The sequence below is a fragment of the Symphalangus syndactylus genome, chromosome 13 (genome assembly GCF_028878055.3).
Source record: "Symphalangus syndactylus isolate Jambi chromosome 13, NHGRI_mSymSyn1-v2.1_pri, whole genome shotgun sequence".
In the NCBI taxonomy this organism is placed as follows: Eukaryota; Metazoa; Chordata; class Mammalia; order Primates; family Hylobatidae; genus Symphalangus; species Symphalangus syndactylus.
Window position 1 is genome coordinate 107,287,912 of NC_072435.2, and position 12,388 is coordinate 107,300,299.

The following is a 12,388-nucleotide window of genomic DNA, read 5'->3' on the forward strand; positions in this document are numbered from 1 at the left end:
ACTTGACAGTTGTGATCCAGAATGGCTACCTGTGCCAGGTGCAGTGACTCACACCTGTAATCCCAGCACTTTGGGAGGCTGAGGTGGGCTGATCACTTGAGGTCAGGAGTTCGAGACCAGCCTGGCCAACATGATGAAACCCCATCTCTACCAAAAAAAAAAAAATTTAACTGGGCGTGGTGGTGTGCACCTGTGGTCCCAGCTACTCTGAGGTAGGAGAATTGCTTGAACCCGGGAGGGGAGGTTGCAGTGAGTGAGGATTGCACCACTGCACTCCAGCCTGAGTGATGGAGTGAGACCCTGTCTCAAAACAAAACAAAACAAAAAACAAAATGGCTACCTGAATAGTCACTGTTTTCCCAGTAGGGATCTGGCAAATGAGTTAGCACAAGAACGGCCTTAAGGTATCAGCTACCATTACCCAAGAAGGTAGTGGCTGGGCTTGTGGATTAGCTAGCCAAATGCTTCCTTTCCTTGGGGCTCCAGCAAGCTTTGTTTGAACCACAGAAAATGGTAAAAAAGAGGTAATAAAATTGTAATGAGTTAACTGACTTCTTAGCAGCCTCTTCAGTAAAGATTTGGTAGGGACACGAGACTACAAAGATGCTGTGGATCATTTTCTTTGTCCTTTCAATTCCCCATCACCTTCCATGCCTATCTGCTAAGAAAACATTTTCCTGGCAGGGCACAGTGGCTCACGCCTGTAATCCCAGCACTTTGGGAGGCTGAGGCGGGCAGATAACCTGAGGTCGGAGTTCAAGACCAGCCTGGCCAACATGGTGAAACCCCATCTCCACTAAAAATGCAAAAAATTAGCTAGGTGTGGTGGCGGGAGCCTGTAATCCCAGCTACTTGGGAGGCTGAGGAAGGAGAATCACTTGAACCCAGGAGGCAGAGGATGCAGTGATCTGAGATTGCGCCATTGCACTCCAGCCTGGGCAATGAGAGCGAAACTCCGCTTCAAAAAAAAAAAAAAAAAAAAAGAAAACATTTTTCCCATAGATTCTCTTAAGTGTATTTACAGGCATTTCTTTTATAAGGAAAAGCTTTGACCCAATCCACAAGATTAATCAAATGTAAAACATCTGAGAATTCTCTAACATACAACAGACAAAAGTATTATTATTTTGAAGTTTAAAATACCCACTTTCCTTCAGGGCAAGAGACTACGCTAAAGGAAAGCAAAAAAAAAAAAAAAAAAAAAAGAAAAAAAGAAAATTGACTAACCCCCAAGAAAAGATGGTTTTCTTACTTTGTCTTATATAGGTGCATAATACCATGAACTATTTCAACTGATGGATTTCCACTGAAGAATGAAATCTGGTCTGGAAGCTGTTTGGATGGAGAATCTGGGGCAGCGTTTATGCATTCCTTACTGTGATCTTTACTTCTTTGCGCAGTGGGGGAGGCTTCTGAAGACTTCCTTTCTTCCACTGTAGTTTTTAGGTCATCTTTCACCAATTAAAAAATAGCAGATTATAAATGGATAGGACATATGCTGAAGGATTCGAACTAGATTAAAATTTCAAGTCAGAGGAATAAACTTTGATAGAGTAATTATAATGTAATGCATCAACAGCTATTATTTGTAGAACAGCTGAGTTTATGAGAGCATCATACTTTAAAGCTCTCTTTGCTCCATAAAAATCTCATTAACATCCTCAGAAACTTAAGGATGGCTATTACATTTGGCAATACCATAATGCAAGCAGGTATCTTGTATCACGAAATCCTAACTGGGACAAACATTCAGGGCTACAAAGTTTGAAATCCAAACCTACCAGTTCTGACCACCTCCATGTTGGAGATGTAGTACTATCTACACATCCACTTCCGCAGATGAAATGAGCTGGCTGGCAGGGTGCAGTGGCTCATGCCTGTAATCTCAGCACTTTGGGAGGTCAAGAGGCTGAGACCATCCTGGCTCACATGGTGAAACCCTGTCTCTACTAAAAATACAAAAATTAGCTGGGTGTGGTAGCGTGCACCTGTAGTCCCAGCTACTTGGGAGGCTGACAGAGGAAGGAGAATTGCTTGAAACTGGGTGGTGGAGGTTGCAGTAAGCCGAGATCGCGCCACTGCACTCCCACCTGGCGACAAAGTGAGACTCTGTCTCAAAAAAAAAAAAGAAAGAAAGAAATGAGCAATGAGCTGGCAGAGCAGGGGAAGGCACAACATGCTTATTTAGACACATTAATGATCTGCCACTGAACTAGGTGGTAAGAAATTCTCCCTGACAGCCGGGTGTGGTGGCTCACACCTGTAATTCCAGCACTTTGGGAGGCCGAGGCAGGTGGATCACTTGAGACCAGGAGTACGAGACCAGCCTGGCTAACATGGAGAAACCTTGTCTCTACTAAAAATACAAAAATTACCCAGGCGTGGTAGAGGGCATCTGTAATCCCAGCTACTTGGGAGGCTGAGGCGGGAAGACTGCTTCAGCCCAGGAGGCCGAGGTTGTAATGACCCGACATTGCACCACTGCACTCTAGCCTGGGCAACAGAGACCCTGCCTCAAAAAAAAAAAGTCCCCCCTGCCACTCAACTGAATTGTCAACCCCAACTGTTAAGATTAATTTGGAAGAAATATTTGGAAACACTAACATGTGGCTTAACAGTGTCATATAAAGCACACAGGCAGTGAAAGATAAAAGTATGCTAGATGTTGAAATCGTAGGCTCATCAAACACCGTGTATAAAACAAGCAACCAGGGTTCACATAACAAAAGAGAGTCCAGGGTTTTAGAAAGCATACCTGAGTTAGACTTCATGGTCTCAATGATCACATCTGTCATTTCTCGACGGCCGAGATGCTGATGTATAATCGCTACTTTCTCTCCTGGTGACTTCCCTTCTAAACAGGCTACAGCTGAAGCTAGTGTCGTCTTTTTTATCTCCTCATCAGACATTTCCCCGGCTAAAGAACACATGAATGATTAATACAAGGTAATAAAACAAGCTCCTCTCTGTTCTCTATTCCTCCACCATTAGGTTTTCCTTTTCTTTCTCCTGCCTTCTGCCAAGATGATAAGAAGCCTTTGTAGTATCCATCTCACTCACCTCTGGGACCACTGCAGTACCCAGCAAAGAGTCAATAAGCAGCCAGGACAACATACTCAGAAATGCAGGGCTGTTCTACTGAAATCATGCACTTTATTTTTATTTTTTGAGACACAGTCTCACTCTGTCACCCAGGCTGGAGTGCAGTGGTGTGATCTTGGCTCACTGCAACCTCCACCACCCTGGTTCAAGTGATTCTCCTGCCCCAGCCTCCGAGTAGCTGGGATTACAGGCACACGCCACCACGCCCAGCTAATTTTTGTACTTTCAGTAGAGATGGGGCTTCACCATGTTGGACAGGCTGGTCTCAAACTCCTGGCCTCAAAGTGATCTACCCGCCTTGACCTCCCAAAGTGCTGGAATTACAGGTGTGAGCCACTGCGCCTAGCCCGAAATCATGCACTTTAAAGCAAATCGCCAAATGGGGAGCCTTAGAGAAGGTTCAACAGTGATCATGCCCAGATGAGCTAACATTTTAGTGACACCTGATAAAATGAAATTGTGTTCAGTCCAAAATGAAGATATCAAGTCCATTAAAAAAACAAAATTTCAAAAACTTGTAGGGGTAGTCTTAAACATCCTGGCTTATGCTCATGCCATGAACCAAGCCATGAACATCTGTGATTACTGTCTTAAATCAATGAAACACATGAAAAGGAAAACAGAATTTGGAGACTTAACTGAAATATCCCTAATATATGCTCTGTCGGGGCAGGGACAAGGCCTGTTTTGCCCACCACTGTATTCCCAGCACTTATACCACAGTGCCGAGCACATAGACATAGCGGAAGCTCTCTAAATGTTTGATGAATAAATGACTACATGACTGACCCATGCAGATGTCTATATGCGCTAATATCAATTTAGCTGACTTTCAGAACTCAGAAGCCACTTTTAGCCTTTGGAAAGGTGCTCATAAGCTATAAAATCATATTCAATCTTGCAGCTCCAAAGGTCACATCCTCAGTAAGTTTCCAATGACACCATCCCTACCTGCCCCCATCCCTCTCTCCAAACCCAACACATCTTCTTGTAATAGTTTCCCAAATTGTTTCTCCTTTCCTTCACAGCACTTACCACAGTTGTAATTCTACACATATTCTGCACTTATTTAATTCATCTGTTTCCTCCACAAAACTGCTGGTGCCATTAAAACAGAGACTCTGTCTGATTCAGCACACAAGGAAAGCTCCAGCAGATATGAGCATAAGTTTTTTTTTTTTTTTTTGAAATGGACTTTATCTCTTGTCGCCCAGGCTGGAGTACAGTGCCACAATCTTGGCTCACCACAACCTCCACCTCCCAGGTTCAAGCGATTCTCCTGCCTCAGCCTCCCCAGTAGCTGGGATTACAGGCACCTGTCACCACGCCCAGCTAATTTTTGTATTTTTAGTACAGACAGGGTTTCACCATGTTGGCCAGGCTGGTCTCGAACTCCCAACCTCAGGCGATCCGCCCGCCTCGGCCTCCCAAAGTGTTAGGATTACAGGGGTGAGCCACCGCGCCCGGCCAAGTATTTCTTGAATGAATGTTATTATTAGTTAATTATCTGAGGACCAAGGAACAGAGCCAGAGCTGCATTCCCCACTAAAGAGCATCCTTACTTGTGTTACTGGTGTAAAAAGCTCAGACTCAAGTCCAGCTCACTGAGTTAGAATCCCAGTTTCACCCATTACAGATAACCTTAGGCAAATCAATTAATCACTAAGCTTCAGTTTCCCAATGTGTAAGAGGCACATGCCACACCCATCTGCCTCTTAGGGCTGTTGCAAAGATAATTAAAGAATACAATACACAAAAGGCGTTTAGTACAGTGCTGGGATATAGGAATTATCCAAATTTTAGTTATGACTATGGTTAGGGGGCACCTCAATGGATATCCTTCCAAAAGGGAACAATTTAATTAACCCAGGGACCGTCCAGCGTTGCTGGGGACCCAGTCCTTGCCTTTACGAAGCCCATAGGAAAGCAAGTGAGACAAACACACCACTCGACTCTCTCGAGAGGGAGACGCGCCAGGTATAAACTAAATGCCCTCAGACTGCACAGGGAGGGAGGTTCGGGGCAGGGCTTCCCTGAGATAACATACGGGAAGGCCTCTCAAGGGTGGATGGGAAACAGAGGGATCCCGATCACCTCTCCGTGTCTTCCTGAGGCAAGAGCCCTCGCCGCGGGCTTTTCCCGGACCAGTGCTTTGGGAGGGGAAGCCCTCCGGGCCCAGACCCGGCTACAGGGAATGCGGCGAGGCCGCGGGACTCACCCGCGGCGCTGAAGCCGAAGCCGGCGGGGACAGGCGAGTGTTCCGCGAGCTCCAATCGGATGACAACGAGTGACACACTCATAGGGCAGGCGCTGGCCGGCGCGGGCCCCGGCGGGCTCAGGCGAGGCTGGAAGGCGAGCCGAGAGGCCGAGCGGCCCGGGGCCGGCAGCGCCGCCACCGCCTCAACTCAGTCGCCGCCGCCTCAGCAGCAACAGCTCCTCAAACAGCCCTCGGAGCCACAACAACCTCCACTTCCGCCTCCCGGCCGCCGTCGCTGACCTGCGGTTTACGCATGCGCGCACGACCGCGCACAGCGATTGGGCGGCGTGACATGGGGTCAGCCACTGCCCTTCCGGACGCGATTTCGAGGAGGTCGGAGCGGAAGGATGTCGGAGCGGAAGGACGTCGTGGCGATTGCTAGCGCTGGGATCCCACACTTAGGCTGAACTGCAGGTTTTCGCACAGCCGCGAGTTAACCTCTGCCTTCCCCAGAGGCCTTGTCCTAATCCACCTCGGCTGACGGCGCGGGATCCCTGGCTCCGCGAGGTCTCCGAATTGTCCGAGCTATCTGCTATGCAGAACTTTGCCCCTTTTGTTGTGTTTTACTCCTGTCTCTAACCCTAGTATGGATGGTTTTGTTTCTGTCCCACTTTACAGATAGGTACAACGAGGCTCAAAGAGGTGAAGTTGCTTCTAAGGGGCCGTAGAGAGTGGAGACTCGATCGCTGTTCGGATAGCAATATGGTTGGGCGCGGTGGCTCACGCCTGTAATCCCAGCCCAGAGGCTTAGGCGGGCGAATCACCTCAGGTCAGGAGTTCGAGACCAATTTGGCCAACACGGTGAAACCTCGTCTCTACTAAAAATACAAAAAATTAGCCAGGCTTGGTGGCGAGCGTCTGTAGTCCAAGCTACTTAGGAGGCTGAGACAGGAGAATCGCTTGAACCCGGGAGGCGGAGGTTGCAGTGAGCCGAGATAGTGCTACTGTACTCCCGCCTGGGCAACAAGAGCGAAACTCCTTCTCAAAAAAAAAGAAAAGAAAAGATGGTGATCTGCTGGTTACGAACACAGTGCTGCAGTTAGACCTGGGTCCTCCTCCCCACCCTGTCACTTCACAAATGTTTCTGAGAGTCTAGACACCCTTGGGATGCTTCAGATACGTTGGCATATAAGATAAACACAGTTCTTGTCCTTACTATGAGGTTGACCTACATCAGCAGTTGTGCAGTCTTGAACTAGTATAGTCATTGCATAAAGTTGGCATGATACCATATCCTCATGCAGTAGTGAGGATGAAATGGAATTATGTATATGTAGATAACATTAGCTTTTCTGAGGCTCAGCATTCTTTCCAGTATGTCAGACTGGCTTTTGTATGTAGATACTGACACAATCAATGCATATGGGACACATACATGACAGGATGCTACTCTAGGTACATTGTATAATGATACATATGTAAGTACATAGTACATTCTAGATGTGTGTGTATGTGGACATAGTACATTCTAGATGTGTGTGTATGTGGACTATATAACATGACCACAAGATATATGAGTATATAGATCTTGTGACTACATCCTATGAAATACGTTTCCACGTACCCTGTTTAAATCAGGGTTTCTCAACTCTGCACTATTAACATTTTGGGTCCTGATTATTCTTTCTTGTTTTTGGCAAGGGGGTGGGGTGTACTGAGCATTGTAGAGTGTTTAGAAACATCCCTGGCGTGACCCACTAGATGTCAGTGGCACCTCTCCCCAGGTGGTGACAACGAATAATGTCTCTGGACCTTGCCAGATGTCTCCTTGGGGTTAAAAAACCCTGTTGAAGAATCACAGGGTTATGTGAAAGTGCATAAACCATACACACATACTATATGCATAAAACCTATGAGACCTCTTGTGAACTTTTTTAGTATATTACTGTAGTAAATAACATTTCAACGTGTGCCAGGTACTAATTTGAGTGTTTCATATACCTTGTCTCATGCAATGGTCACAACAACTTTATGAAACTGGTACTGTGTCCCTATTCTACAGAGGAGTAACCTGAGGCTCAGAGGAAGAGTAACTGGCTCAGGATTTCACAGGTAGTAGTGGCAGAGCTGGAATTGAAATCCAGGCAATCTGAATCCAGAACTAACACTCTTTTATCTCTTTACCAAACAAACCATCTTTTTTTTTTTTTTTTTTTTTTGTATTTTGAGACGGAGTCTCACTCTGTCGCCCAGGCTGGAGTGCAGTGGTGCGATCTCGGCTCAATGCAACCTCGGCTTCCTGGATTCAAGCTTCCTGCCTCAGTCTCTCAAGTTGCTGGGACTACAGGTGCGCAGCACTGCACCCAGCTGATTTTTGTATTTTGTTTTGGAGATAGGGTTTTGCCATGTTGGTCAGGCTTGTCTCAAACTCCTGCCCTTGTGATCCACCAGCTTCAGCCTCCCAAAGTGCTGGGATTACAGGCGTAAGCCACCGCACCTGGCCCCAAGCATCTTCTTAATGTATAACAACACACACTGTGTGTGCATATTTATGAGAGCATCATTTAGGTAGCAAGTCTGCATTATGCTAATCCCGTTTTGAGTGTCAGGAAGAAGATAAATCTTTTTTTTTTTTTTTTTTTTTTTTTTGAGACAGAGTCTCACTCTGTTGCCCAGGCTGGGGTGCAGTGGCAGGATCTTGCTCACTGCAACTTCCACCTCCCAGGTTCAAGCAATTATCCTGCCTCAGCCTCCCAAGTAGTTGGGATTACAGGCACCTGCCACCACGCCCGCCTAATTTTTGTATTTTTAGTAGAGATGGGGTTTCGCCATGTTGGTCAGGCTGGTCTCGAACTCCTGAATTTAGGTGATCTGCCCTCCTCAGTCTCCCAAAGTGCTGGGATTACAGACGTGAGCCACTGCGCCCAGCCTGACAAATCTTTATGGTAGATACCAGTAACAGAGAACTAGAACTGTTAGCCAGAGTTGGGCAGGTTGGGAATGTTACAGCTCTTTGTGGCTGCCAAAGATTAAACCTGTCCCCAGCTTTTCCCTGTTTTCCGATATTTCCAGTTTATGCATCCTTCCAACTCATGGAGCACCAGCTATGTGTCTAAAACCTGTACTAAGTCCCAGGGGATGTATGTATACTAAGATGAATAAGATAGTCCTTGTCTTAAGGAGCTTATGAATTCAGAAACACGTAGACGTGAAAACAGGCCAGGCACAGTGGCTCTTGCCTGTAATCCCAGCACTTTGGGAGGCTGAGATGGGAGGATCAGTTGAGGTCAGGGTTTCGAGACCAGCCTGGCCAACATGGTGAAATCCCGACTCTACTAAAAAAAATACAAAACCTCGTAATCCCAGCACTTTGGGAGGCCAAGGCAGGCAGATCACGAGGTCAGCAGATCGAGACCATCCTGGCTAACACGGTGAAACCCTGTCTCTACTAAAAATACAAAAAATTAGCTGGGCATGGTGGCAGGCACCTGTAGTCCCAGCTACACGGGAGGCTGAGGCAGGAGAATTGCTTGAACCTGGGAAGCAGAGGCTTCAGTGAGCCAAGATTGCCCCACTGCCCTCCAGCCTGGGCGTCAGAGCAAGACTCCCATCTCAAAATGAAAACAGTTGCTGTGTAATGGGGTAAGTGCTCTGCCAAAGATAGGGAGAAGAGGCAACAGGAGTGAAAAAAAGAAGTCCCACACTCTACCTGGAAAAAGAAACGAAAAGGCTCCCCAGAGGAGCTAAAACTGAGGTTGTGATGTCAAAGCGAATGGAAATTCACCTAACAGATAAACCAGGGAAAGGTGTTCCAGTCAGTGAGCACAGCAGGTACCAAGGCCTAGAGGTATGAGAAATGACAGCATTTCCTGCCTTGGGAAGTGGCTAGAGCAGAACAGTTGTTTGTAGTTGAAGGAGTAAGCAGTCTGCTTGTGGGAGCATTGCCCACATGTCCATTAGTGAGACTATGTGGAGGACAGTGTCCTCCATAAGGATTAAAGTTGCCCCTTCAGGCCCCAAAGGCATTTTTCTTTTTTCTTTTTTTTTTTTGAGACGGAATCTCACTCTGTCACCCAGCCTGGCGTGCAGTGGCGCAATCTTGGCTCACTGCAAGCTCCGCCTCCCGGGTTCACACTATTCTCCTGCCTCAGCATCCTGAGTAGCTGGGACTACAGGCGCCTGCCACCACGCCCGGCTAATTTTTTTGTATTTTTAGTAGAGACGCGGTTTCACCATGTTAGCCAGGATGGTCTTGATCTTCTGACCTCGTGTCCGCCTGCCTCGGCCTCCCAAAGTGCTGGATTTACAGGCGTGAGCCACTGCGCCCGGCCCCCCCCAAAAGCATTTTTCATCTCTACTAAGCCCTCACGCAAAATATACAAGTGTGTAAGTAAATTTCTCTTTCTATTATAAACATTGGCCTTGGCATAGGAACATAAGTAAAACTGAAAATGCAAATGAAACTTGACATTTTTAGTTTCAAATATTGCCCCCAAATTCAGCAAATTTCCAGTTACCGTCGTTGCATGGTGGTATCCTCAGCAGATAGGTGCAGGACCCTCTGCAGATGCCAAAATCTGTGGATGCTCAAGTTCCTGATATACAATGGTGTAGCATTTGTTTATAACCTATGCACACCCTCCTATATGCTTTAACCCATTTCCCGTTTAGAAAAAAAAGTACTTGACTGGGTGTGGTGGCTCACGCCTGCAATCCTGGCACCTTTGGAGGCCGAGGCTGGTGGATCACTTGAGGTCAGGAGTTCGAGACCAGCCTGGCCAACATGGTGAACGCCCGTCTCTACTATAAAAATACAAAAAATTAGCTGAATGTGGTGGTGAGCGCCTGTAGTCTCAGCTACTCAGGAGGCTGAGGCAAGAGAATAGCTTGAACCCAGGAGGCGGTTCCAGTGAACCAAGATCATACCATTGCACTCCAGCCTGGGCAACAGAGCAAGACTCCATCTCAAAACAAAAACAAAAAAGCAAAAAAAGTGCAGCTCGCTGCCAGTGCAGTATTCTCAGGGCAAGCAGGATATGAGTTAAGTAATCCCCTGGCTGGGCACGATGGCTCACACCTGTAATCCCAGCACTTAGGGAGGCCGAGGTGGGTGGATCATGAGGTCAAGAGATTGAGACCATTCTGGCCAACACGGTGAAATCCTGTCTCCACTAAAAATACAAAAATTAGCCAGGCATGGTGGCACGTATCTGTAATCCCAGCTACTTGGGAGGCTGAGACAGGAGAATCACTTCAACCCAGGAGGTGGAGGTTGCAGTGAGCTCCGATCATGCCACCGCACTCCAGCCTGGTGACAGAGGGAGACTCCATATCAAAATATATATATATTTAATATATATGTATCAAATCATATCCATATCAAAATAGATAAATATATATACATGCATATATGTATGTATACCTAAAACAGTGTAAGTACTGTGTAAATAAATAGTTGTTAACCTGTATTTTTTGTTTGCATTTTTTATTGTTGTGTTGTTATTTTTATTGGTTTTTGTTTGTTTGTTTTTGAGATGGAGTCTCGCTCTGTAACCCCGGCTGGAATGTGGAGTGCAGTGGCACAACCTTGGTTCACTGCAAGCTTGGTCCACTCCACTTCCCCGGTTCAAGTGGTTCTCGTGTCCCAGCCTCCCGAGTATCTGGGATTACAGGCGTGCGCCACCACGCCTGGCTAATTTTTTTTCTGTATTTTTAGTAGAGACGGGGTTTCACAACCCCGTAGAGACCAGGTTGGTCTCGAACTCTCGACCTCAGTTGATCCGCCTACATTGGCATCCCAAAGTTCTGGGATTACAGGCGTCAGTCACTGTGCCCTTACTGTGTGTGTTTGTTTTGTTTTGTTTCACTTCAAATATTTTCTTTTCTTTTTTTTTTTTTTTTTTTTGAGATGGAGTCTCGCTCTGTTGCCCAGGCTGGAGTGCAGTGGCACCATCTCGGCTCACTGCAAGCTCCGCCTCCCGGGTTCACACCATTCTCCTGCCTCAGCCTCCCGAGTAGCTGGGACTACAGGTGCCCTCCACCACGCTCGGCTAATTTTTTGTATTTTTAGTAGAGACGGGGTTTCACCGTGTTAGCCAGGATGGTCTCAATCTCCTGACCTCATGATCTGCCCACCTCAGCCTCCCAAAGTGCTGGGATTACAGGCGTGAGCCACTGCACCCGGCCTTACTTCGAATATTTTCTATTGTAGTTGGCCGAATCTGCAGATGTGGAACTCACAAATACAGAGGCTGACTATACATGAGAAACACATTATATTCAAGATTTACCACTTAAGAGTCCTTTCTCTAGGTGCTTATAGAGGTTGAATATCCCTTATCCCAAATGTTTGGAACCAGAAGTAGTTCAGATTTTGGATTTTGGTATATCTGCATATATATAATGAGATATCTTGGGGTTGGGACCCAAGGCTAAACATGAAATTCACTTATGTTTCATATATATCTTATACACATAGCCTGATGGTAATTTTATACAATATTTTAAATAATTTTGTGCATGAAACAAAGTTTGTGTTAAGTACTTACGTGTGGAATTTTTCACTGTGGCATCATGTGGGGGCGCAAAAAGTTTTGGATTTTGGATCATTTCAGGTATCGGATATTCGGATTAGGGATGCTCAACCTGTACAGTTTTTTGAGTCCTAGACGGGTGCAGTGACTCATGCCTTTAATTCCAGCACTTTGGGAGGCCGAGGTAGGTGAATCACCTGAGGTCAGGAGTTTGATACCAACCTGACCAACGTGGCGAAACCCCATCTCTACTAAAAATACAAAAATTAGCCAGGTATGGTGGTGCCCACCTGTAGTACCTGCTACTTGGGAGGCTGAGGCAGGAGAATCACTTGAACCCGGGAGGCAGAGGTAGCAGTGAGCCAAATTCGTGCCACTACACTCCAGCCTGGGCAACAGAGTAAGACTCTCTCTCTCTCAAAAAAAAAAAAAAAAAGAGTTTCTGATTTTGGAGCATTTCAGATGTCAGATATTTGGATTTGGGATGCTCAAACTATATAGTTTTGGAGTCCTTTTGGCCCCACTGAAGTGACTCCTGTAAACTCAGATGCTGTCT

At 46.4% G+C, this 12,388-nt stretch overlaps 2 protein-coding genes across 4 annotated transcripts in view; one reads left to right on the forward strand and one right to left on the reverse strand.

Annotated features, from left to right (window-relative positions):
• Nucleotides 1-5,632, reverse strand: part of BRAP (BRCA1 associated protein) — a 44,317-nt gene extending 38,685 nt beyond the window's left edge. The window contains exons 1-3 of one of the 3 annotated variants that reach the window (XM_055238713.2): nucleotides 5,321-5,632; nucleotides 2,756-2,917; nucleotides 1,253-1,451 (exon numbers count right to left, since the gene is read on the reverse strand). In XM_055238713.2, coding sequence (XP_055094688.1) covers nucleotides 1,253-1,451; nucleotides 2,756-2,917; nucleotides 5,321-5,402 — 443 coding nt within the window. In that variant the 5' untranslated portion in view covers nucleotides 5,403-5,632. The other 2 variants (XM_063614467.1, XM_055238714.2) reach the window with 2 other exon arrangements.
• Nucleotides 5,633-5,683: 51 nt separating this feature from the next.
• Nucleotides 5,684-12,388, forward strand: part of ACAD10 (acyl-CoA dehydrogenase family member 10) — an 84,204-nt gene continuing 77,499 nt past the window's right edge. Inside the window, 2 exon segments of the mRNA XM_063614433.1 lie at nucleotides 5,684-5,866; nucleotides 9,516-9,685. The gene's annotated coding sequence lies outside the window, so the exon portion shown is untranslated.